Raw genomic sequence first — 25,801 nt, 5'->3', positions numbered from 1 at the left:
AGAAAGAAAAATACCGGAGAGAGGCGAATCGGGGAAGGAGGAAACACCTCAGAGAGACGTGAACAAAGGTTAAACAAGGGAGGATGCAAAGAATGAAAAGACAAAGCTAGTTGCTGGTAGTCACCGAGGGGCTCTGAGCAATCTGCGGCTGTCCGGGAAGTGTGTTTGTGTGAGTCTGTTTATCTGTTAGAACGGGATGACATCAAAGAGGACATTGTTTCCTTAGGGCACTGCATCAGAGCTCGCTGGGAGGCTTTCGCTAATGAAAAAAACATAGACAGCGGCAGCAGCGTGGAGGCAGCTGACAATAAGTTCGATAATGTAAATAACACTAATCATCCTCACAACAGGGGCTCTAATAAGACCGGAGTCAACAGAGCAGCTAACTCTTTTCCTCTGTGTTTTGAGAGTGCGCACACACTCGCAGGCAGCCCAGTCAAAGCCTGATGTTTGGTTATTTAATCGCTTTGGCTCCAAAGTGACTGAAAGCACCAAGGCGGGAGAACAATGGCGACATGGTGTCCAGGTAGGACTGTTTGAGGAGTGTTTTCCTTGGCAAGCTCGAACAGGCAGACATACACATTCTTGTGTATGGCGGATTGCACCCAGTGTTCATGTCAGGCTCTGCTTCAGCTGAGTGTGTTACTGTAGTTCTTCAAAGCTGGGCTGTCATCTCCTCTTTGTCTTTCTTCTCTATCCAGCGACAAAAAGTGTTTAGGCGCCTCTCTTTGCTAAGGTTGTGAGCACCTCCTCTCTCTTCTCTCCGCAGCTTTCAGCATCTCTTTGTCCCCGCTGATAGTTTTATCTGTTGCGCGCGTGCTTTGCCACTGCTGGTGTTTCTCTCTCTACACAACACAATCCCCGCACTCGATCTCTGTTGTGTTCATGTGGCTGTAAAAATCAGGAGCTTCTCATTACAATCTTTTCTTGTTCGTTTTCAAAAGCCGCAGCAAGGAAGCGATTTAACACGGTGGAGTGTTCCTCATTCTCCCTCTCCTCACCCATCTTTGCATTACCATATTCTGTTTCTTGTCTCCTCCACCATGTCCAAACAGAAATAGGCTTCTAATATTCTTAAATTCAGAGGCATATTTTATTGCCATGGTAATCTGACAGCCAGAATCAAACTCTATGGGGGCTGTGGTGGAGCGGTGATGATTATTTAGCACGTCGTTATTGTTTGAATTTACGCAAGCTGTAATTTTTTTATATTTTACGATCTGTGCTGCTAATTTGTTTACATATGACTGTCCAGCAGGGGGTTTGTGAAAGTGTTTTTGTGCTGCACACAACAATGGCACTCAGTAATTGGCTATGAAAGGCATACAGCTGTTTCACTTATTCATTGAGAGGCAATATTTCCAGCCTATTGAACACTGACACACACAAAAAACATGCAACAAGTCTTCACACACCTCCTATAAACACACACTTGATCCTTAGGAAAGAGTCATAGAGTATAAAATCACAGAATCCAGGCAAGGGGCAATATTTGGAGACGTGCAGCTGCAGACACATTCTGTTTGTAGCGTACAACACACGCCCCTACAAACTGTGGCCACCAGTAGCACAAGACAAACCGACCAATGAGACAGCTTTCTGAACCCTTCAACAATGCTACACTGCCATGAATAAATGAGCCAAATGCAGCAATAGTACACTTTATAATTCATAATATGAATTAGTACTTAATTAGTAACAAGATGTAGCGTTCCAATAACCCTTATCCTAACCTTAACCACCTCTCTTTTAACGTAATACTTCATAGCTACCTAATAACTAACAGCAATTTTGTCAGGAGTTGCACTTCTAGGCTAAGGAGCGAAGGGGGCTAATCAAGGACTGACATGGAGGTTAAAGTGGGCGAGTCATGAAGCTAGAATGCCGATCATGTGGCTGCTTCAGCTGCAGTTATACTTAATTGAATATTTCAGACTGTTCCGGTGTAGCCAGCGGATAATGGGGCCAGTATATCCTCTTCCTTGCGGTGCTCATTTTGGCTAATCTCAATAAACAGATATCTGCACATGAATGCAGAAGCATTTCTTAAAAAAAGCTAATAAAAAGCTAACTTGTTGGCAGATGATAGCCAGTGGGTTCGGAGACTGGATTTCGGCAAATGCGTTCCACCTCTCTACACGAACTGTTTATCTGCTGTTCAAATGTGATTGGTCAACAGTACTCGGACTACAAACGAAAACCAGAAAACCTTGTCTCATCTACTACTGTACATTTTCTACTGTACATACATATGCAGACATCTGTTTATAAAGACAAGACAGTATAAATTACATGTAACTCAGTTCCTACATTTAAAAAAGTTACTTTCCTTTTAGCTCCATTTTTGGCCTCCACCAGTTCCTAAGGGAAATATCTGGCTTTTTAGATGCTAAATGCTCCACTATGTTTACTAGCTAATCATGAACTGTGTCCATATGCTGTTTGGTGCTGGGCAGGTAGGGCACAGCAGGTTTATCAGAGGTTTCTGAACTGAAAACAGCAACCTAGTGTGTCTCAAAATGGCACAAATAAGAGCAGTGAACCAAAAGTTGTGGACCACAAAACCAAAACAATAAGCTGAAAGTTGCTATAAAGCTTCACAGAACTAAAGGGATCACCAGTGTTAGGTGACAGTTTTCTATAGGTTCGTCAATACAAACAACCCCTCTCATATACATTTTGATTTATGTCACTTTAACAACATTGGGCCAGCCAACATGACTACAGATGACTTGTCAGTGTTATACAAGACTGAGTCTACAGGTTGAATATTATTCATTCATTATACAAGATTTCTATTGTTGTTCCTCTTACTTAATAACATTATTTTTGAATGTAGGTGATGCAGATGTACAGAATGATGAATTTGCTATGTTTTATAAATTTACATATTTGTTAGATATTTTGAAATATGGTATACAATTACATTGAATTGTTTATTTTTGTTTTTAGTTTTATCACCCTATGGTTTAGACTGCTAACCACACCTGCCATCATAGAGCTTATCAGCCTATTGGTGTTCATTATGTGTAAATATAGGCGTGGTTAACACTTCTCAAACATTCTAACCCAAAGAAGATCAAAGTAGAATTGAAAAATTGACTTTATTACACTTTTCTGGCATGTAGTAAGTGTGAAGTGTTACCTTTTCTTAATTGACCCTGTCTTTTAAAAGCCTTGCACCTACGTGATGTGCGTATAATTACTTTCAATCCTTTTGAGGCAAGAAAGTTTTACATGGTGCATATATAATTTCCAAAAACGAGCTTATACAAAGTGGCATGTGGCAGTTAGAAACAGCAGGTTGCATGAGGGCCTGACGGCATAAATGGGCCGACTGCTTTGTTTGAGGTGTCAAAGCTGATTGCCCAAGTGCCACCTGTGTCTAAAGTAGCCCCCGTTTCAATTCAGTCAGAAAGGCTGCTTTTGTATTACTAAGACCACGACTGAACCAAAGGTTCTGCTGTTGTGTTTGACAGTCCAGGTCCTGCTGTCCCTTGTTCGCCCCAATGGCTCCAGGAAGCATGCTTACGGTCATGCTCCAGGTCATGGTCATGCTCCAGGCTCAGGCCTTGCAGAGTATCTGAGGACAGCACATCAATAATCCCTGAGCATCAGGACCAACAGCAGCTGAACACAAAAATGTACTGTTACTAACCTTTGTGTAGCAACAGCATGATCCTCATTTCCACTGAACGCAACAAATGTTTTTTTTAATTCTTGGCAGGAGAGCTCATTAGCATGCTGAGCACACTCACATGAACACACAGCAAGATACATGCTTGCAGAAAAGTGAGAGAAATATCTGAGTTAATTAAATGTAGAAAGTCTAGAACGGAGTGATGCAAATAACAGCGCACACTTTTAGTGTGTCATTTGCAGAAATTACCTGATGTTGAAAATCAACAGTCAGTCCCTTCCTAATGATTCATATTTTGCTTTAAAAAAAAACCCAAAATACAGAAGATGCACGACAGGAAAGAACAACCCCATTAAGATAAAACAGCTAAGGTGAAACCGCAGTGACAGAGGAAGGAGGGGGAACTTTGCTGTGGCAGGGGGTGACTGCAGTTCACAATGTTCTTAAAGTATTGATATAATTTGCATGCCACAAGGTCCCTGGAAGGTTAGACGGAGCAAAGAAGAAGTGAGGTTCAAATTAAGTGGATTTTAAAAGAAGGAAGTGACTTAGTTATTCGAGGGGTCTTTGCAGGCAGTATTTGGATTCTGGCAGTGCAGGAATCACAGACAGAGAATAATTAGTCTTCTTGGGGTGTTTTATATTGATCTAGTGATGTAGTACATTATCAACCAGGAGCTGTAAAGTGCTTATCAACTGGCAGTGTTACAGACTGTTATGCCAAAACGTTATGACTGTGTGGTGTGTAACACTGATGATTTCTGATGAAATTAGGGATTCATTCATTCATTCATTCATTCATTTTCTGTGACTGCTTATCGTGTTGGGGGTTGCCGGGGGGGGGGGCTGGAGCTGGAGCCTATCCCAGCTGACACAGAGAGAACTCCGCACAGAAGGGCTCTCCCACCTCCACTGTGGATTCAAAACCCCCCACCCTGGGCTCGAACCAGGAACCCTCTTGCTGTGAGGCAACCATACTAATCACTGCACCACCGTGCTGCTTAATTAGGTCGATTGAACGATAATCACTTAACCGCAGAGACTATTTCTAACTGATTAAGCATGTCAGGTTATGGATTAATTATGCTACTCCTCAGTTTACTGCACTGCACACCACCCAGGGCTGGTGGGAGCTAGTGTTAGCTAGGAGCGCCGCTCATTCGGCTATTAATGCTTGTAACGCCATCCAAACCCAGCAGTGTGTGCAGCTGTAACAAGTTGTGCCCACCCTCTAGTCTCCCCCGAGGTTTCTAATGAGTAAGTGGCCCAAATTTAAGCCACAAACCCACTTTAGCATTGTAAACTATCACTGTCAGCTCTGTTAGCATGGTTAGCATAATCAGCTTGGCTAGTGGTGCTAACACAGTTAGAAATTTAAAGGGGGGTTGCTGCTTTGCTTAATAGGAGTGCCTGGGGGTTGAACGGAAGGTGGCCACAACATTTCGGCAGTTACTAGTGGTAGCACCACTAGCTAGCTCCCAACTGACACAGTTGGTATCGCAGTGCAGAGCAGCCAAGGCTAATGTTAGCTAACCAGTGGTGACTGGAGGATGGGCAGTGGGCATTACGTTTTCACATGCTAACGCAGCTAGCCAGCTCTCTGTGAGCAAAGTCAACAGGAAATAAAATAAAAGGCAGAACATTTACATCACATTAACATTTCCCCACCTTTAAATGGACAGCGCTTTGAAATGCGACGCTAAAGCTAAGTGAGTCAACAGAGTGCTAGACTAAAAGGAAAAGTCTCTTGTCTTTCATATTTCGCTTTTTTTTTCTACAAATGAAGTGGTTAGTTACTGGTTAATGGGTGTCGGGCTATTGAAAGTAAAATTAACCAAAACTGACGTCCCTAGAAGTAATTGTTAACTCTGCAAAGGAGGTCATGTTTTCGGCTTTATGAAACTCTGTGAAAGGGTGTGGGATGGGCCAAGGACAAACCCATTAAGATGGAGTGGATCCGAATCACAGGGGGAGGCAATACATCCATTATTTCTTCACTTTTGTTTAACTTGCTGGGCCAGAATTGCCTGCACATGGCTCTCACCTTGGATGCCACAAGCAAACATGGAGGTTCATTCATTCATTTTCATAACCACATATCCTACTGGGGGTCATGGGGTGGCTGGAGCCTATCCCAACTGACATTGGGCAGGAAGTGGGGTACACCCTGGACAGGTCACCAGACTATCACAGGGCTGACACATAGAGACAGACAACCATTCACGTTCAATTTAGAGTCATCAATTAACCTGCATGTCTTTGGACTATGGGAGGAAGCTGGCGTACCCTAAGAAAACCCACACTGACACAGAGTGAACACGCAAACATGCTCCTCCACCCAAGGGTTCGATCCAGGAACCCTCTTGCTTGGAAGTGACAATGCTAACCACAGTGCTACCACTGTACCACAAAAAAATCTGGAGGTTGCTGTGCTGTGCAGTGCCAACGTCAGCAACAGTGTTGGCAGAGCTATCAGTGTTAATGGCCGTTAGCTCACACTCACTGGGGTGAACTGCAACCATGTAGTCCCACCGCTGTGGGTTGAAATGATGTCATCAGCGGTAACCGCTGTATTAGTGCCGCTCTCCTACACACGCTCAACCCCGGCAGTGCAGAGCGGCGGCAATTACCTAGCCAGTGGGAACATAAACACAAAGGGACTGGGGAGTTGGGCCTTGGTGGAAGTCTGTGCTCTGCAAGTGCCCTTCAAGTTTTAACTTTTATTTGCCAGATGAGATCACCAGATGTGCGACTAGAAGAAGCCGGTACAGAATTCAAAGGTGTCCTCTCCGTCTCTGAGGATTCCTCATTAGGCTCAAAGCAAAACACATCTTAAGGATGAGTCAGAAGGGACAGCGCCACAAAAGACTATTTATTTCTCATCATGGGCGAACACTGATCTGCAAAAAAAAAAAAAGCAGCACAGGCGGTCAGCGGCTGCTGGCGGCAGGTAGGAACTGAAATGGGGAGCTCGCTGTTTGAAATGTCAAATGTGATGTTTGTTTGGATCAGCTTACTGTCAACTGATGTGGAACAGGTTATTTGTGTGCCCTGCCTCAAGTAATCTAAGTATTATTTATTCAACCTATATTCATCAACCAAAACCTGACATCCAGGAACAAAACGAGCTGATATTTGTGATGTTAGAGACGAGCTGCGGTGGTAAAAGTTTGAATTATTTTGTCTTGCAAGACATTTAGCTCACAAAAAAACCCATGTAATGCAGAATGGAGATAGAGTTCAGCAGAATTGGCAGGTGATTTCTGAATAACATGTCTGTTTTTGGAAAAGTCATTTAAATGATTTAATAGCTGTCATTAAAACGTCAATAAAACTGGCTGAAATTCATGTCCCTAAAGAGCCCCTGTGTACATCTACAAAGCCCTACACGCAGAGAGAACAGCTGACGACGGTGGTGTTTAGCAGGGCATTGATTCCTCTAAAGCGTTTATTCTGTGTTAATAGGACTGTCTCAGGGACGCTCTGGCTCTATCATCCATCTCTCCTCCCTCCATCTATCTGCCCCATCTTCCCCTCCCCCCTCCTTCCCTGCACACACTGATTCACTGGGTGTTTCTCTACCTAACGACCTTTCTCTACATCCTGCTTTTTGTAACACTTAATGATGAATGCTCAACAGCTCTTTCTATTCATTTGACCTGAAATACATTTATGCATTTTCCCATTTATCACCCTTTGACTACATTATTACCATATGTGCTTATACTTCAAGAGCTGCAGATCTCTACTGTGGCATTAAGTCTTTGGTAAACTTGTGTCTGAACAATTTACCCTGCAATTCTACCCATTACCAATGTAATACTTTTGTGTTAAGTGCCATAAATAAATGGAGTAATTTTGCTGTTGTGAAACAGAGTAATGTTTGATCACTGTAATGGAAACAAATAGATTCCATCTTGATCGTTTTTGTCAAATAATTAAATCAGTGTAACTTGTTTTGTAAAAGCTACGGTCGGATTCAAATTCTAATTCATTAGTATGGTTTTCTCAGCTCCTGTGGGTTCCTCCCACACAATGTCAGGAGGATTCGCCCCTCCCTCACTCGGGAGGCAGCCCAGGTGCTCATCCATCCGCTTGACATCTCCCACCTCCCACCTGCAACTCCCTTGTTGCTGGAGCCTCTGTGTCTGCTATCGGACCTCTGAAGGTAGTCCAGAACACTGCTTCCTGTCTGGTGTTCAACCTCATAAAGTTCTACAACACCAGTCCTCCTCTCCTTTCACTACACTGGCTCCTAGTTGCTGCTAGCGTGCAGTTCAAGACACTGATTAAGGCTGGGTACCGCTTAAAAAATTACAATACCAGTGTCCTTAAACTGATCAATCCCTCCAGTATCTCGCAGCAGAAACACTTTGACTTTGCAGCCAATTTTGTCAAAAATCACATAAAAATTGCGGCACTTTTATTTTTTGTGGGAAATTGCGGCAAATGACAAAAGGAGAAAAAAAAAAATTAAACTACTACCTCCAAAATTATTTAATTAGTTTCAAAACATGGATTCCAATAATGTTGCAAAAAATCCTGAGTGAATATTGTAGCAACCAGACAATGTGACTGTAAAACAACATGTAAGCTACATCTTCTGTAAACATAACATTTTAGTAAATTCAGCACATATTGTATGCATTTAAACAGCGCAAATTCTTATGTCAATACAGAGTGTTTCTCCATACTGCAATGCCATTAGCGTGATTTGATGACACATCTGATGACGCCGGAAAATGTGTAAAAATGCGGAAAAATGGCGGGAGTTTTGAAAAATTGCAAGCCCCCACAAATATTGCGGACTTTTGTTTAATTTGCGTTAATTATTGCGATTGCAAAATCACGTTCTTCATTTGGTACACAACAGACTGTATGATTGTTGCTGCTGCTGCAGGAATGTGAGCAGGGTCAGTCAGAGGTCAGTTGGTGAGTCTTTCCGGCAAACACATACACAGTAACAGGGCTAACTGTTAGCATCACACAGCAAACGTTACATATCGGTTATTAGTGTGTTTTAATGAGAGTCGTTTTGTTGTCAGTGTAAGCTTGTTGTTTGATGGCTTGCTGTTGAATGTCTAAAAAACCTTAAAGTCTTTGGACTAATAACAACAAGCAATGTTCAAAACACGACTTGAGTGTTAGTATGTGACACATTTCCTCGAACAAGACTCAAAAGATGAATAAAACAGGTATATTTTGGCAAATGAAAGAGGCATTCACAAAGTCAGCTACATATTCCCTGTTTTCACCAGCTGTCGTCGCAATAGCAGACATATTCAGCTAAAAGTCGTCGGTTAACAGAGTCACTCATTAATCCGAAACACCGGTAAGCATGAGCTGACACAACAGCAGCAATTGACATCCGACAACAACCCGTCAAAACCTACACTGACACTGAAACTACTCGACTCTATTATCAAACCTGCTAATAACCATTGGGTAACATTAACTGTGTGATGCTAACAGTTAGCCCTGTAACTGTGCATGTGGCTGGACAGAATCTCACGTACTGACCCAGGCACAGAGCTCACACTCCTGCAACAGCAGCTACAATCATACAGTCTGTGATGTGGTAAGTTGCAGATGTTCAATTGACTGTTCACCAGAAGGAAAGCAACTCCAGAGACGGCAGCAACAGAAAGTTTGCTAATACCACAAGGAGTCTGGGTGGTTCAGGATCAGGCCCCAGGCACAAATTATTTCATTGGAAACGTTTTCCTTGGTACTGGGTATTTCAGTCGATACCTCGAGAACAATGCTACTTTCTACCTTCAAGCCATGGTTAAACCCTCCATTCACAACACTGTCAATCAGAGGGCCTTGCAGCCACTCATCTCAGTCAAGGCTCTTCTCTGTTCTGGCCCTGAAGGTGACAAAACTCCCCACTGAAGTCAGGACATCAGACTCACTGCCTTTCATTCTCTAACACAGTTTTGGCTGTTTATTTGAGAGTGTTGGACTTCCAATCTTTAATGACATCTAACTCTTGATCCTTTTAAGTTTGAGTGCACTTTTTGTAAGCCGCATTCGACCAAAGTGTCTGCCAATTTAATCTAAAACAATCGCAATGCATTCGGTGGACTCTTGTTATTGTCCTTAACCTAAGTCCTGGCCTCAGAGCTGGACTTGATCCCAAGGCACTGCACTGCTGCTGGCTGCTGCTACTGAACAGGATGAGTGAAAGAATGTATTTCCCTAGAAGGATCGATAAAAGTCTGAATCCCATCTCGCACTGTGCTTCTGTCCGTGTGCGTCTCTTCCTTTAAGATTCCCCTCGTCTGCTCTATTTATATCAGTCCCTATGTCCATCCATCCGTTAAATCAATACGCATATTGCAAGTGCTTCTACTCAAGATTCTAGTATGAATATTCTTCACACATTTGTCATGATCTCGAGATTTTGGTGGAAACTCACACACGCAGCAGCTGTGGTATAGGTTGTAATTTATTGTTAAGTGGAGTCCATAAACCATTTCCTTATATCAGAATGAGACGGGGGACATTTATCACAGATGCACACACGTGTGCGCACAAACACACACGCTTTGGCGCACATCTGCTGAAAAGGCATTCTATTAAAACAAGGAAAGGTGCAGAGCTAGTCAGATCCCCAGCTATGAAGTCAGAGAGCAAATAAATTATGGAAATAGACTCTGACACACTGGCGTCCTCTCTTCCTCTGAAACACAACAACACACACATACGCACACATAATCACAACATGTTTGATTTACTCCGGGGTGCTCTGAGTGTGCTTTTTATGTAGGCGAGTTTTGTCGTAAACTCGGAGGCAGCGGTGCTACTTAAATTCACTCATTTTCATTTTTACTTTTCAGACTTTCAAATACAGGAGGGACAAGGATATGTTCACAAATCAAACTTAATTGACACAGGAATACATAAATAGAGCGATATATGTTTCTGTATACAATACATAAATGCATTATTGGGGTATTTCAAAGTGATATGAGATAAATTATGCTTAGGAAGAGGTTATGTGACAGTGTTGTGTTGTTTGGGTGTGACTTAGGTTACCTTCTAGGACACATTTTAGACTGAATGCCAGTTAAATGGGGACGGCTTGTCCAACTTGGGACAAAATCCGTGTCCACACTTGGTAAAAAAAAAAAAAAAAAAAAAGGCAGATTTTTGTGGCAGTGGTTAAGGTTAGGGTTAGGTTAAAGGGTCTTTTACCTGTAGAGCTGTTTATCAGTCTGGATTGTTTTGGTGTGAGTTATTGGCCATAGATATATTTGCTTTCTCTCCAACATAATGGAACTAGGAACCAGAACTAGCAATGTCTCTGTCCAGAAATCATCTATTGCATCACCTATCATCTATCTCCCTGACAATCTTTCATTATGAACAACAAATCCATGTTGACATTAGCAGAAGGAGAGCTGGTTAAGGTGAGCTGTCAGCAGCTGGTGGCCACAACTAACAGCTCACAGAGGTTGCATTAGGCCCTGATCACACAGAAAGTGTTTCAGCAGCTGGAGACGCCATTTTGTAATTGTTTTTACTGAGAATGAAGCTTTTTACTGGCTGTTTTTGCGCTGCGACACAACTTGCGTTTCTGCCGGAGCGCTGTGAACTCCTGGGGTTGAAAAAACTTCAACTCATAGCGGGAAAAGAGCCCCATGTCAACTCTTTTTGTCCCCATTGTACAATTGGATTATTTGAGAGGCGGGCCTTCTGTGGTGGTCATGACAACAAGTTTACAGTTGGTAAACAATGGAGGAGAAACTGGAGGTAGCAGTTGCTGAATACAAACTATTTACTGACAGCCTCTCACCCTCAACCAGAGTTACAGCAAGTACCCTCTGCCTCAACATTTTAGGAACTAGATACTAATTACTGTGATAAAAAAAATGGTAGATTGATTACACAGGAAGGTTAAAGTAAGGACGTGATGGGGTGGTTGCTTGGCAACAATAAAAAGCTGCAGCAAGCGTTTTTTTTACTAGTGGAATTCAATTATTTTTAAAAGGCAGTGCGGTGTGCCTCGTGTTTCTCAACCTGCAAAAGGCTTTCTGTGTGATCAGGGCCTTAGGATGTGTTTAAGCTTTTGTCTTTAAAAATGAGCATTGGGCAAAGATAAATTGTGACATTCTCATGGTGTGTTCAAATGTAATCTTGTAGTTTTTGGCGAGAAACTTGAATAAATTCAGCTGTCTGAAGGAGAAATTTGTCAGTAATACAAAAGATATTAGAGAGGTAACTGTGATACACTGTATAGTAAAAAGGCTTTTGATGCAGTTATGATTTTAAAAGTGCGTTCATGTGAAAGGAGGTTATTTTAAAGGGTGTTTCATATATGCATATGATTGAATTTGTGCTCCATCAAAGGCTCTCTTATAACTAAGATTTCTTTGTTTCCCTGGAACAAAAATATGGAATATAGATAGAAGAGGAATCAGAATTTCACAACTGGTGCATCCCTCGTATTTTTGAAGTTGGGGTGAACTGTCTCTTTAAGGTTTGTGTGAGGGCTAGGCAAGTAGTGGTTTGGTTGGTATATGTCTCCAGCAATGAATCCAAGTCGATATATAATGTCACCTAAAGCGACCTAAGCAATGTGTATGTTTGTGTGTGTGTATGTACCCGCTATCTGTAAAGAGGAACTCGAGGTGAGTCATGTAGACCTCCCACAGAGGAACACTGTAGCGCTTAGCCAGAGACAGAGCGATTTTGTACACGTCGTCCTCCAGTGTCCTGAACACACACACACACACACACACACACACACACACAAACACACACGCAAACACACACACACACACGAAGAGAGGAGGAACATAATGATCAGATTTCATCTCACTGAAGCAGTAAGAGCCATCACTCCCACTCAGATGCATATGTGGTATGAAAAGATGCAGACCAAATAAAGCAAACCCACTTTATGTTTGATTATTTCTAACCACAGTCTCCAGCAGTCAACTGAGCTCAGGGTTTAGTCACTCAGCTGAGGATACTGATGGGAAATTCTTCTAAGTCTCCTCCCTACTTACTCCGTGAGGCCGAGGATTGTCTCCTTCTTGTAGTCGGAGTCGGAGCTGAAGCGCTGGACATCCACTCCGCGGCCCAGCCCTTGTAACACCTGTGCCTGGGTGAAGTCCGTCAGGCGCTCGTTGTACACACGCAGCTGGCCGATCAACTTTTGCAGCTCCTCCGGCCAATCGGAATACGTGGCCACATGCTGTGTGACCAATCGAATCAGCTCCTTTGGGTCAGCCTGTGAAAAGGAGAATAAATCTCATGTTTACACACAAACTGCTGCTGAATGTGTCATTTCATGCTGGGAGCCTCACAGGGTGAAAGGATACCAGGCGGACATGGTGCTAAAAGCCACATTTGGTAATCCTGAGAATTTTCATCATACAAACTCCTCCGAACAGAAGCGAATACAAACTGGGCTTGCACATCCCGCCTGGCCCTGTGCTGCCGGGGAGTGAATGTATTGAGTTTTGATTTTAACATCTGAAATCTTTTAAATTCCTGCCAGCTCACTATTTGGTATTATATATATTTCTACCAGTCCATTTTATTTAACCCTCCAGCATTGTTTTTAATACAATAAAAAATGGTTTACAAAATGTATATTGAATAAAAAAGAACAAAACAAGGTTGATTTTATTGTATCTGTGACATGATTGAGGTGGCTTGCGCTCTATTTCTTCTAATCCTATTGTGCTGCTACACCTAATTTAATTTTAATTGTATTTCCAAAAAATAGATTTAGAAAATTATTTTAAAAAATAGAGGGAAAAAAAGAAAAAAGCTAGAGGACATTCATAATTTCTTGCACATTTTTTGGGTCATTTCATCCTCATTGCCTTAGTCCCATGTTTTTGAAAGAAATTAAGCCAATTTTTTTTGTTATTATTATTATTATTAGTATTGATGTTGTTATTATTGTTATAAGTATATTTTTAAAATATGATACAGAATTCTTATAATTTTTCTAACTTTTCCAAGTAATTTCCTTGTTTGTTTTTAACTTTCTTTTTTATTCTTTATTTTTTTTTATTTATTTTGACAAATTTTCTAATTTTTAATTTTTAATTTACTCTTTTTTACTAATTTCTTGCTAATGTTTTGGGTCATTTAAAAGAAATCAAGCCAATGTGCTCATGTTTCAAAGGGTTAAAGGGTACGTTTAGTATTTTTCAACCTGGACCATATTTTTTCTATGTTTTTGTTCCAAAGTGACGAATGGCAGCGAAACAGGCTGCAAAGTAAACACACAGGGCATGTTCTCATCATCAGTGTTTGCCCAGTAAAAGTGTTTGTTTTTGCCACTGACAGACTCAGATTATTATTACAAGTGTCTAACAACTTGTGGAGAGGATCCCTACTGAGGCTGACCTTCATATAAAAGAGTAAGATCCTTTTTGTTCATTAAAATAAGGACAGAGAGGGACACAGAGTTAGGGGTGTCTTTTTCAGACTTGTTGTGGGAACAGGCACTGAGAGAAATAAACTCTTGCTTAACCTGTGCAAAACTCCAGCTTATTCAGTTCAAGATTTCCACTCATTAGATCATATCAGAGATATCAGAGTTAGCAGTCGAGCCAGCCCCAATGATCGCCATTTTTGGTATTCCTGAGGTGAAACAAGCAAATATAATTTCATCCATGGAAACAGCAGACCACTTGGTTGCAAGATACGATGTTTTCCCTAGACCTGGAGAGGACCAAGTTCTCACTGTGGGGTTCAACAGGATCCCTTTTGTTTGAAACAGCCCCAGAACCAAACTCACCAGACTCCATTTAAAAAAACAGTAATTTTAGTGTGTATAGAGCCAGAACCTTTTCACTATAACTGCATAAATTAAGGGTTTATTTTAACCAAACCAGAGTTGGTGATTTTTGGATCAGTGGAAAGTTGAATACAGACTGTTTTTGTGAGCTTTATTTTGTTTCTGCTGACTTTAATTAAAGTGTGTTTTACAATAATAAAATTTCCGTTTATTTAAATGGAGTCTGGTGGGTTTGGTGATAGCGAATTTGAGGTTGTTTCTGGGTACACAAAAAGGATCTTACTCTTTAATAAAAAGGTCTACCTCTTTAGGGATCATTTCCATTATGTTGTCAGACACTTGCAATTACAATCTGAGCCTGTAAGTGACGGAAATATGCTCTTTTAGAGGACGTGAATTGATGGTGCGAACATGCCCAGAGTGGTTACATTGCAGCCTGTTGCGTGGCTGCCGTCTCCAGCTGTCTCTCTCTCTCTCTCAGTAATGGACCAATTTCAGGCTGAAAAATAGCAAACGTACCCAAAAACTTGACAGATCTTCAGCTGCTTTGCCATGACGAACTAATGAGGCTATTTTCAAAAATGGCTGTAATTTTCAAAAATCGTCGGTAAGAGGTTGGAAAAGACCAACTATCTCTGCCTAACTTGTACAACTTGGATAATTTTGCTTCCAGGATGACACTGACAGCATCATCGTGCTTAAATCTGGCAACTCAGTGTGTCCCTTTTTTTCCCCACACGCGCCTGGAAAATATGGGTAAACGTATCAGGAGCCATAATTGCTACTGTGATTCGGGCCTATGGGGAATTCGACGGTGGCTACACATTTATGATTGAGAATGTCAAGCGCAGGGAACGGTAGGTGATTGTTGTATCTCTCTCATCACCTCTGTTCTAATTAAATGAGCTCCTGAATTTAGATTTTTGGCATCTTGTATGCTGTCGCCCAGCAGGATGAGATGGTTTATTTGTTGATCTTATTTGCATAAGGTAATTATGGCTGCTGGAAATGTGTGCGCTTGAAAACAGAGGTGTGTGTATGTGTGTTTCTCTCTCGCTGTGTGTCTTCCTGCTATGTGGATGTGAGGGTATGCATGTGTGTGTCTTCAGATGTGGCCTTAGCAGCAGTCACGGTGGCAGATTCACGGTTCAAAAGCAGGACAGGAGGGCGGGTGAGGAGAAGAGGTAGAAAGAGGGGAATATTAGAAGTGCGGAGAGTCAGAGGGGGGCAGGAAATAAGCCAGGAGATGGGAGGAGGACAGTAATGGAGAGGAAGGAGGAGAAGAGAGGAAAAGTAGGGTGGTATTTGCTAATGCTGGCATCATTTTGGGGGAAATTTTCAGACGAGACACGCAAAGGAGAACACAGGGAGAGAGAAGAAAGTCTGCTGGAGCTGTGATAGACAGGCTGATGTTTAAAGAACTTTATTGAAATAAGGCTTTCATGACAAAATACTGTTTGCATTCTCCATCTGTCACTTTGTCTGTCATTCATCTTGTCCTTTTGGAGATCTGGATTATATCCTCCCTTATCTCTCCAAACACTAGTGCTCCTCGCATCTCTCAAATCCCCTCCTCGCTCATTACTAAGGAATCTCCAAAAATCCGTCTTCTTTCTAATAAGTATTCTTTGCAATCCCATTTAGCCCTCAAATTAACTAAAGACAACACTCATTCCTCGTTTTCTCTTCATCTTATATAATTACTTTGCTTATTTAATTTCAAAGTATCTCAAAAAGCCACTTATGGGCTTTCTTCAAAGGGGAGGATGTATAAACTGTGTGTCAAGTATAATTTCAGAAGGTAGCGTGTGATGTTGCACAGCTGGAAGGAAGGCAGCTCTCTCCAACTCCCCCTTCAGCTATTCCACCGATGCCACGGGCTCTTTTCTCTATGCTCTCCTCCTTCCTGTGATGCTGCTTAAGAGGGAACAGTGTGAAAATAAAAAAAAAAAGTCTACGTCTTGGTGCTCAAATCTTTTCAACTGCGCTCACTGTCTCATTTTCACTCTTAATTTCACGTGTTATTGTATTTCAGTCACAACGCAGCACCCTTCAAAAATCCCCTTTTGCCCTTTCCCAGAGCGGCCTGGTTAAAATATGTGAAATAAAATATTAATGAAGTAACTGTTTGAGTTAGTCAGTTTTATTCTTGTGATTAGCTAAATCTAAATGTTACATCATACTGTGTTTTTCCCCCCTTTTACCACCCACTGTTTCGCCTGCAGATGCTGGCACTTTGAAAAACTTTCACAGACTGGTATTATGAAAATTATAAAACATAAACATGTTGTGTGTGTATTGACAGTCGCTGGAACAACTGGAATCTAATGTAAATGAAATAGTGAATAAATAAATAAATAATTCAGTGCTGACATTACAATTCAAATGTGTATTTTTCATTATTTTATAAATGTGTTGGCTAATGTTCTGCAAACCAAATGCTTTTGTCACATCTGATAAGCAAATAAAGGAAGAAGGTGAAGAAGATAAAGAAGATGAAGATATACTTTATAATCCCCTAGAGGAAGCTGAGAGGACGCCACAATATGTCAGAACGAGGGGGCTGCCCATGGACAACTCCGAGCAGCTGGCCGTGTGGTGCCTTGTTGGGTGCACCTTGGCAGTGCCCCGGACGTGAGCTGTCACCTCTTTAGCTACCAGTTCATGCTCCATATTTAGTCCAAATGGGAACTTGATCCAACAACCCTCCCCTTCCCAACCCAAGTCCCAATGTACTGAGCGACTGCTGCCCACAATTAAATTTCAATAAAGCGATGTGAGATTGAAAATATTTGTTAAATTTGACAAATGATTGTTATTAACTTAGCACCTAAGCTTAATTATTACTTAGCAAGAAAGCTATCACCTGTTTGTTTCAAATGCTTACTGGTAATGTTGGAATGCCCTCTAGTGGACAGAACGTATAACAACCATATGTTGACAGTGGCATTGGCAATGCTTACGCTTATGATTAGGGTTTAAAGGAGGAAGATTGACAACTCTAACTGACAGATCAGGCTCTCGTCACTTCAGTCATTTTGGTAATTTTCAAAAAGAATGTCCTGTTGTAGCCAAGTGAAACTATTGTATACATATACTATTGTATACATTATTTTGTACATGTGTTGTAGATATTAGCGATTACCATTAGTCCACTGTAGGGATGAGTGATGTACTGTGTTGTTGAATACAAACCAACCTGGTTCTGCCAGCATGAAGCTGATTTTAATAGTGGAACTATTCTTATAACAAATAAAGATTTCTATTTTTAACATAACGCAGCTTCTGGGGTGTATTTACCTTAATGGTGACTGAACCTGTTGCATGTGGCTGGAGTGTGCCACACTACTGTGAGAGCTGAAAAACCTACAGCCATGCTAACAGCTACAGTACAGGCCAAAAGTTTGGACACACCTTCTCATTCAATGCGTTTTCTTTATTTTCATGACTATTTACATTGTAGATTCTCACTGAAGGCATCAAAACTATGAATGAACACATGTGGAGTTATGTACTTAACAAAAAAAGGTGAAATAACTGAAAACATGTTTTATATTCTAGTTTCTTCAAAATAGCCACCCTTTGCTCTGATTACTGCTTTGCACACTCTTGGCATTCTCTCCATGAGCTTCAAGAGGTAGTCACCTGAAATGGTTTCCACTTCACAGGTGTGCCTTATCAGGGTTAATTAGTGGAATTTCTTACTTTATCAATGGGGTTGGGACCATCAGTTGTGTTGTGCAGAAGTCAGGTTAATACACAGCCGACAGCCCTATTGGACAACTGTTAAAATTCATATTATGGCAAGAACCAATCAGCTAACTAAAGAAAAACGATTGGCCATCATTACTTTAAGAAATGAAGGTCAGTCAGTCCGGAAAATTGCAAAAACTTTAAATGTGTCCCCAAGTGGAGTCGCAAAAACCATCAAGCGCTACAACGAAACTGGCACACATGAGGACCGACCCAGGAAAGGAAGACCAAGAGTCACCTCTGCTTCTGAGGATAAGTTCATCCGAGTCACCAGCCTCAGAAATCGCAAGTTAACAGCAGCTCAGATCAGAGACCAGATGAATGCCACACAGAGTTCTAGCAGCAGACCCATCTCTAGAACAACTGTTAAGAGGAGACTGCGCCAATCAGGCCTTCATGGTCAAATAGCTGCTAGGAAACCACTGCTAAGGAGAGGCAACAAGCAGAAGAGATTTGTTTGGGCCAAGAAACACAAGGAATGGACATTAGACCAGTGGAAATCTGTGCTTTGGTCTGATGAGTCCAAATTTGAGATCTTTGGTTCCAACCGCCGTGTCTTTGTGAGACGCGGAAAAGGTGAACGGATGGATTCCACATGCCTGGTTCCCACTGTGAAGCATGGAGGAGGAGGTGTGATGGTGTGGGGGTGTTTTGCTGGTGACACTGTTGGGGATTTATTCAAAATTGAAGGCACACTGAACCAGCATGGCTACCACAGCATCCTGCAGCGACATGCCATCCCATCCGGTTTGCGTTTAGTTGGACGATCATTTATTTTTCAACAGGACAATGACCCCAAACACACCTCCAGGCTGTGTAAGGGCTATTTGACCAAGAAGGAGAGTGATGGAGTGCTGCGGCAGATGACCTGGCCTCCACAGTCACCGGACCTGAACCCAATCGAGATGGTTTGGGGTGAGCTGGACCGCAGAGTGAAGGCAAAGGGGCCAACAAGTGCTAAACACCTCTGGGAACTCCTTCAAGACTGTTGGAAAACCATTTCAGGTGACTACCTCTTGAAGCTCATGGAGAGAATGCCAAGAGTGTGCAAAGCAGTAATCAGAGCAAAGGGTGGCTATTTTGAAGAAACTAGAATATAAAACATGTTTTCAGTTATTTCACCTTTTTTTGTTAAGTACATAACTCCACATGTGTTCATTCATAGTTTTGATGCCTTCAGTGAGAATCTACAATGTAAATAGTCATGAAAATAAAGAAAATGCATTGAATGAGAAGGTGTGTCCAAACTTTTGGCCTGTACTGTATGTGAGGCTGTAGGCAGAGCGTTGCTTTGAGAGAAATGCTAACATCAGGATGCTAACATGTTAACACTAACTACGGTAACATGGCAATGTGTAGCTAGTGTAATGTTTACCATGTTTGCCATCTCAGTTAAGCATGTTAGCATGCTAACATTTTCTTATTAGCAGTAAGTACAAGGAACAGAAAAGGGTGATGGGAATGCAGTGCGACACAGCCGAGCCAGGTGGAAACCTTCCTCATGGCTAGACCGCATGTGCCGTAAAATTTCAATTAGTAGCCGGGGCTATTATTTGCGTAACTAAATTAACAGGCTTATATTTGGGACAGGCGTCTACATGGGACGGGACTTGAATTCCTTTTACATGGAACTGATGCTCAGCAAAGATCGGGTAATACAATCAAATTGTTTATTTAAACCAGTATGAATATTACTTGTATTAAAACCAGGCTTTGAATAGCATATTTATTATGTGTTATGTTGTGACACTTGTTTCATGGCACCTGAGGATAACATCACTTTAACGAATGTTAGCTTAAGTGGGTAATCAACAATCTGGTTTTATACAGCTAAAGGATTTCTATAAAAATGAACTGCTTGGCATCCACACAAGGCCACTGATTGAGACAGGTCTTTATTTGACAAAATGTGTAGCTACACCGGACAGACAGGGCGGTGTAGCTGCTCTCTAGCTCTCTGGACAGAGCCAGAGAGCAGCACATTATGCTCCAGTTTGTAATCCCACAGACTCTCCCTTCACTTTTTCCCAGCAGCTACGAGTTTGGACTTATTTTTTAAAACTGACATTACATTTTTGTTATTACAGAGAGAGTGAAATACCAAAAAAGGTACAGTTGAACTGAATTCCAGGTACTGGTACTGGTTTAAATGTGAATGATACCCAACCCTACATTGACGGAATCAACCTCTAGGGACCATAAATGCCAAAAAATTTCATGGCAACAGATTGTCAGGGCCGAATGACATTGTCAATCCCTAAAGCTTTGCTGCTAATAATGCAAAAAATACAATTTCTTTCTAACTTTCCATCAGTCTGACAATCACACAATATAATATGTCCTTGTCTAAATTCATGGTCACTTTAAAAGTTTAACAATCAGATACAGTCCATTTGTTTTCGTTTTAGTTTGGGTGTTAAAGGGTTTAATCTGTTACATTCTCTGTGTAATATTATTCAGTGTGCGTGTTATCATCACATCATGAATGCCACGCACACAACCACAACCATGTTTTAACACGCCGTCTCTCTTTGTGTGGTAAGTATCACATAGAGGTTATAGAAAAGCAGACATGCCTTCCCTCTCTGGAGTGTAAGCTAGTAATGATCTTAATGAGTTGTGTTTATCTCATGCCTAACACTTAGCTATACAGTCAGTGGCCTCATTAGCACTAATTCTGCAAATGCTGTATACAGTATGTGCACATAATTAGGAGGAATGCACGAGGGAGAGAAAGCGGGCATAGATTTTAAAGGAATAATCACTCCATAAACAGGCTCGGCTGCACTGTGGGTCATACTACAGCATGAAGGGGACTGATCACAAGCAAGACGCAAGCCTGCAAAGAAGACTGCAAAGGCATGAGCAAGAGGAGCAGGACCAACTTTGCACAGTCAATCCAGTGCATCTAATCAAAGCTTGGTCGCAAACCTTCCTAGTTAACTGCAACAGTGCATTAAGAGTGCATATTTGTCTAATAGGGCCCTTTCTGCGGCTACTCTGCTCTACAGGGCTCCCGTGGGTAAAATATAGACTGCTAATGATTGTGGTACAAGGGTGCAATTTGTACAAGTGCACAATTTGTACAAAAAGAGGAAAGCGAAGTCATTGAGTTCGCAGTGCTTTTCTATGATGGGGAAGTCATTCAGACTAACTCATTATTCCAGTCAATTCAACAACAGGGAGCTGGCGCAGTGGTCCGGCACATCCAAGGTCAGCTCCCACACCCGGCAGCTTGATTCCTGTTGTGGCCATGAATTGAGAAAAAAAAAACATCTGCGAAGACCGCAGGCAAAACAAAATGTCACTAGATGTAAGCAAAGTGCTGTTTTATCAAGTGATCTCGGTGCTATTAGGGAGAACGCTTTCATCTTTGCTCCTAATACAATTTCTGTCCGGTGAGTGCCTCAGTAAACTTTATGCTTTATTTTTCCAGTCTGAAAAATTTAACGCTGTCCACACTGTTTAGATTTCCTTCAGGTGGAATCAGTAAACAAATTCAGGTGAAAACATTCTCTCCAATTCACTGCCTCCATCTGAGTATATGGACTGAAAGTAAAACATCTAACAAGAATTTATGGGCTCTTATTACAAAGGGAAATGTCGTAATGAGACGTTCAAGGAGCTAAGCACTTTTTCTGCATGATGTTCTCTACAGTCATGCTCTGTGTGTCCACAACACAAGTGTGTGTGTGTGTGTGTGCTTCAAATGCATGTCTGTGTGTGTGCACCCAGAGTGTGAGTGATCAATACCCAGTGAGAGAATGGCGACTGCTGGCGAAGATAAATGGTCGAGTGGAAAATCTCAATCTCTTTACTCAGCACATTGCCGTGCAGTGGCTGCACATTCACAGCAACAATTACGCCAAGCACGCACGCACAGACACACTGAAACATCAATGAGTGCAGGTACACAGGACTTAACACTTACATAAACATGGGCTATTGTGCAATATCCTATAAACACCACCAGCAGAACAATTACGGCAAAGAGTGCCTCTATTTGGCAAACGAGCACTTTAGTCGGTATAATGAAAACTTCCAGTGCGAGCGAGTGGAAATCAGCTCATTATGCCTTGGGGAATAATGGAAACCCAGCATCCGTGTCATTGAGCCTGGCTCTGCTCCGTCATGCCTAGGAGCAGTAATCGGATGGGAAAGTAACAGTTAAAGACCTTGAAAGTCAATAGTGGGCAGCAGAATCTTCAAGAAGGCAAAAAGCTGCATGTTGGAGTCTCCTGTAACCAGTAATGCGAGACAACTTAACATGACTGAAAGGACGATATTTTAGTTCACTTTAAAAGCTACAAAATTAAATAATACACACAGGCAAACAGGCTGCAACACCTAAAGTATTAATGTAATGTTGCAAGAGCTGAGAGATATTAGAGTGACTCTGGCAGCACTGGCTTCTTTTTCCACCGTCTGAATAAATATGCTAAAAGTGACTGAATCAGCCTCGAGTTAATGTTCTGGGTATATATTTGGGAATATATTTAAATAGCATTTAAGGGATTAAGGTGAGGTAGGAGGAGAGGCTGGAGAAAAATAATGACAGAGTTTTAAAGTAAATCAGGATCATTTTTAATTCATAACGACTTGGTTCATTTTCATAGTTGTGGCCATGGTCTCTATTGGTGTTGACACCACTGAACTCACCAATGGATTACTGAGACCTGGAGGACTTAAACATGCATTAAATATAGGGGTGTCAGAATGAGGGTGCTGCCCATTGACAGGCACCCCAAGCAGTTGGGGGTTTGGTGCCTTGCCAAGAGCACCTCGGCAGTGCCCAGGAGGCAAAGTGGCACCTCTCCAGCTACCAGTCCACACTCCATATTTGGTCCGGATGGGGACTTGAGCTGACAACCCTCTGGTTCCAAACCCAAGCTCTTATGCACTAAGCTAATACTGTCGATATATCCAGGCATGCTAAAATCACACAGCTTGGGAAATAGTTTTACAGCATTTGTTTTCTCTTGAAAGTATGTTTGGCTAACCTGGAGGTTTGTTTAAAACACGTATGATTGTTTGACTATCGGCTATCGGATCGTTATCGGTTATCGGCAAACAATCCAATACTGTGCATCCATAATATCTATTAAATGTATCTTGTTCACGAGTGACGGGAGGATTGAGCGTGAGATGGATTGGCAGTTTGGCGCAGTGTCTGCAGTGAGTGATGAGGGTGCTGTGCCAGACCGTCATAGTGAAGAGAAAGCTGAGCCAGAAGGCAAAGCTTTCGATTTACTTGTCCATCTACGTCCCAACCCTCACCTATGGTCATGAGCTCTGGGTAGTAACCGAAACAATGAGGTCTTGGATACAAGCTGCCGAAATGAGTTTCCTCTGTTGGGTGGCTGGCTTCAGCCTTAGAGATGGTATAAGGAGCTTGGACAACTGGAGGGAGCTCGGAGTAGAGCCGCTGCTCCTTCAAGTCAAAAGGGGTCAGTTGAGGTGGTTCGGGCATCTGATCAGGATCCTCCTGGGCGCCTCTTGTTGGAAGTGTTCAAGGCACGTCCCACTGGTAGGAGGCTCCAGGGCAGACCCAGGACACGTTGGAGGGATTATATACCTCATCTGGCCTGAGAACACCTTGCGGTCCCCCAGGAGGAGCTGGAAAGCGCTGCTGGGGAGAGGGATGTCTGGAGTGCTTTGCTTGGCCTGCTGCCCCCATGACCTGGCCCGGGATAAAGTGTTTAAAATGGACGGATGGATGGATAGCCTGGGCTACTAATTTAAGTTTTATGGCAACTGCAGTAAGGAAATGACATTATGGTGAAGATGATTGTAGCTTCTGCCTCAAACCTGTGGTGCTGCAAGCTCCATTTCATTACTGAAAATCAGTTCCTGTTACCCTGAAAATAGTTTGGCGCAAACTGTGATGTTAACTGCAAATCTTTAATTGTCTTGTTTCTTTACACTCACTTAACAAATATAGTAATGGCACGGTTGACGATAACATGTTAGGTGTAACATCTTAATAGTGAGATCTGACATGCTATCCTTTCCAAGGTAATTGAAAAAACTGAGATGGTTCCTGGTATACAGATCTCACATGTGCTTGAGTGATGTGAAGACGTGGCTGTGCTAATTGGATAAAGCAGATAAAAGCATAACTGATGCATTTGTAAATGCGTCATATCACTGTATACTTCTGGTATGTGATAATTAATGCAGGAATCAGAGCAGCACATGTTTTTACACTGGGGGGATGATGCTGAGTTTTATTATACGTGACATTTATATGTATGTATGTACCGTATGTGTGTTTAATGTGATTTTTCTTGTATGTATTGTGCATTTTATGGGATGGCTGTTTTGTTTTTATTGTCTCAATCACATATATTCCTGCCGTACAACATGGTTTTAAAGTGAAGCACATTTAATTTAATTACTGGGTTCCTTCACCTTAAGTTTCAATGTTTTCCTTGCAGGCAGAAGTGTCAGCTCCCAAACCTTCATATCTACGGAATAGTGAGAAAACAGGCCACTGATTGAGGCTTTAAAAACACATCAAACACCTCCGGTAAACCCTCTGAGAGTTGTGTTCCTATTTACAACTGAATGACTCCAGTGTCTTGAGTGTTTGGTGTCTTATTGCTTAGGTATGAAATTATGTGATAGTGACAAGAGAACTGAATGTGAGAGTGTGAGAGTTATTGAGACACAGTGTTACTGCTCTTCAAGTGGAGAGCGGGAAACACTCGGAGACAGCTTGACACACACACACACACAGACACACACACAAGTACGCCACCCGCTGTCACACAGAAACAGAACTAACACTCCATGTGCAGCCCACAGTTACACACTACGCTCAAACAAAAGCGTGCACGCAGACATTGCCACATGCACGAACATAAATAAAAAAGATAAAAACACATGCTTGTGTGTGTTACGTGTTTTTCTTTCCCCCCCTTCCGATCTCATTTGCAACGCAAAGCAGGCACGTGCGAGAAATTTTGATACGCGCACCCTGTCATACATATCTGAAATTAAATATCACACGCTGTACAATGTGTGCCCTTAAAAGATAAGAGAAAATGGGAGAGCTAAAGAAAGCACAAGAGAAATGTATAAAGTATGCAGAGTCAAGATAGCATTGTGGACGGAGAGGCCTGAGATTTGACAAGAGCGAGACAGGCCTATGGGGGGAAGAAAGAATCTGAACGATAGCAGAGAAAGCAACATAATGTGGACAGAAAGACGCAACGTGGAGACACATAAAAACAGAACTGTCATGCCAACAAAGCAGTTCATTAAACTGATGGAGGAAAAAATAGGGAGCGGAGAAGGAAACATAGGGAGCACACAGAGAAAAATCCAGGAGTACAGACGAAAAAAAGATGGTGAATGTGGAGGAAGAATCGAGGGTAGAAGGGTTGAAAGGTTTTCTCTGTCTTGCTTCTATCAGTGTTCGAGTAAAAGTTGCCACTACCTCATCAATAAGAGCTGAGTGAAGGCAAGACCTGGAACACAACGATAACAAGCACGCACTCTGGTAGAGCACACTAAAGAGGAAAAAACTCAAAGGAAGTGACAGATAAAAAAAAAGAAAGAAATGAGCTAAAAACGAAGGTACGACTGCTAAAGTGTAGAGCCGAAGAGGAAAAGCTGTATATATTTTAAGTTAATGG

At 41.9% G+C, this 25,801-nt stretch overlaps 1 protein-coding gene across 1 annotated transcript in view; it reads right to left on the bottom strand.

The window, feature by feature from the left end:
* The window catches only part of nbas (NBAS subunit of NRZ tethering complex), a 290,957-nt gene that overhangs the window by 118,449 nt on the left and 146,707 nt on the right, over window positions 1–25,801 (bottom strand). The window contains exons 42-43 of the mRNA XM_033648658.2: window positions 12,658–12,881; window positions 12,251–12,361 (exon numbers count right to left, since the gene is read on the bottom strand). Coding sequence (XP_033504549.2) covers window positions 12,251–12,361; window positions 12,658–12,881 — 335 coding nt within the window. The remainder of the gene's footprint in view (window positions 1–12,250; window positions 12,362–12,657; window positions 12,882–25,801) is intronic.

The sequence above is a fragment of the Epinephelus lanceolatus genome, chromosome 13 (genome assembly GCF_041903045.1).
Source record: "Epinephelus lanceolatus isolate andai-2023 chromosome 13, ASM4190304v1, whole genome shotgun sequence".
Classification (NCBI taxonomy): domain Eukaryota; kingdom Metazoa; phylum Chordata; class Actinopteri; order Perciformes; family Serranidae; genus Epinephelus; species Epinephelus lanceolatus.
This window is presented reverse-complemented; position numbering and strand designations above follow the sequence as displayed.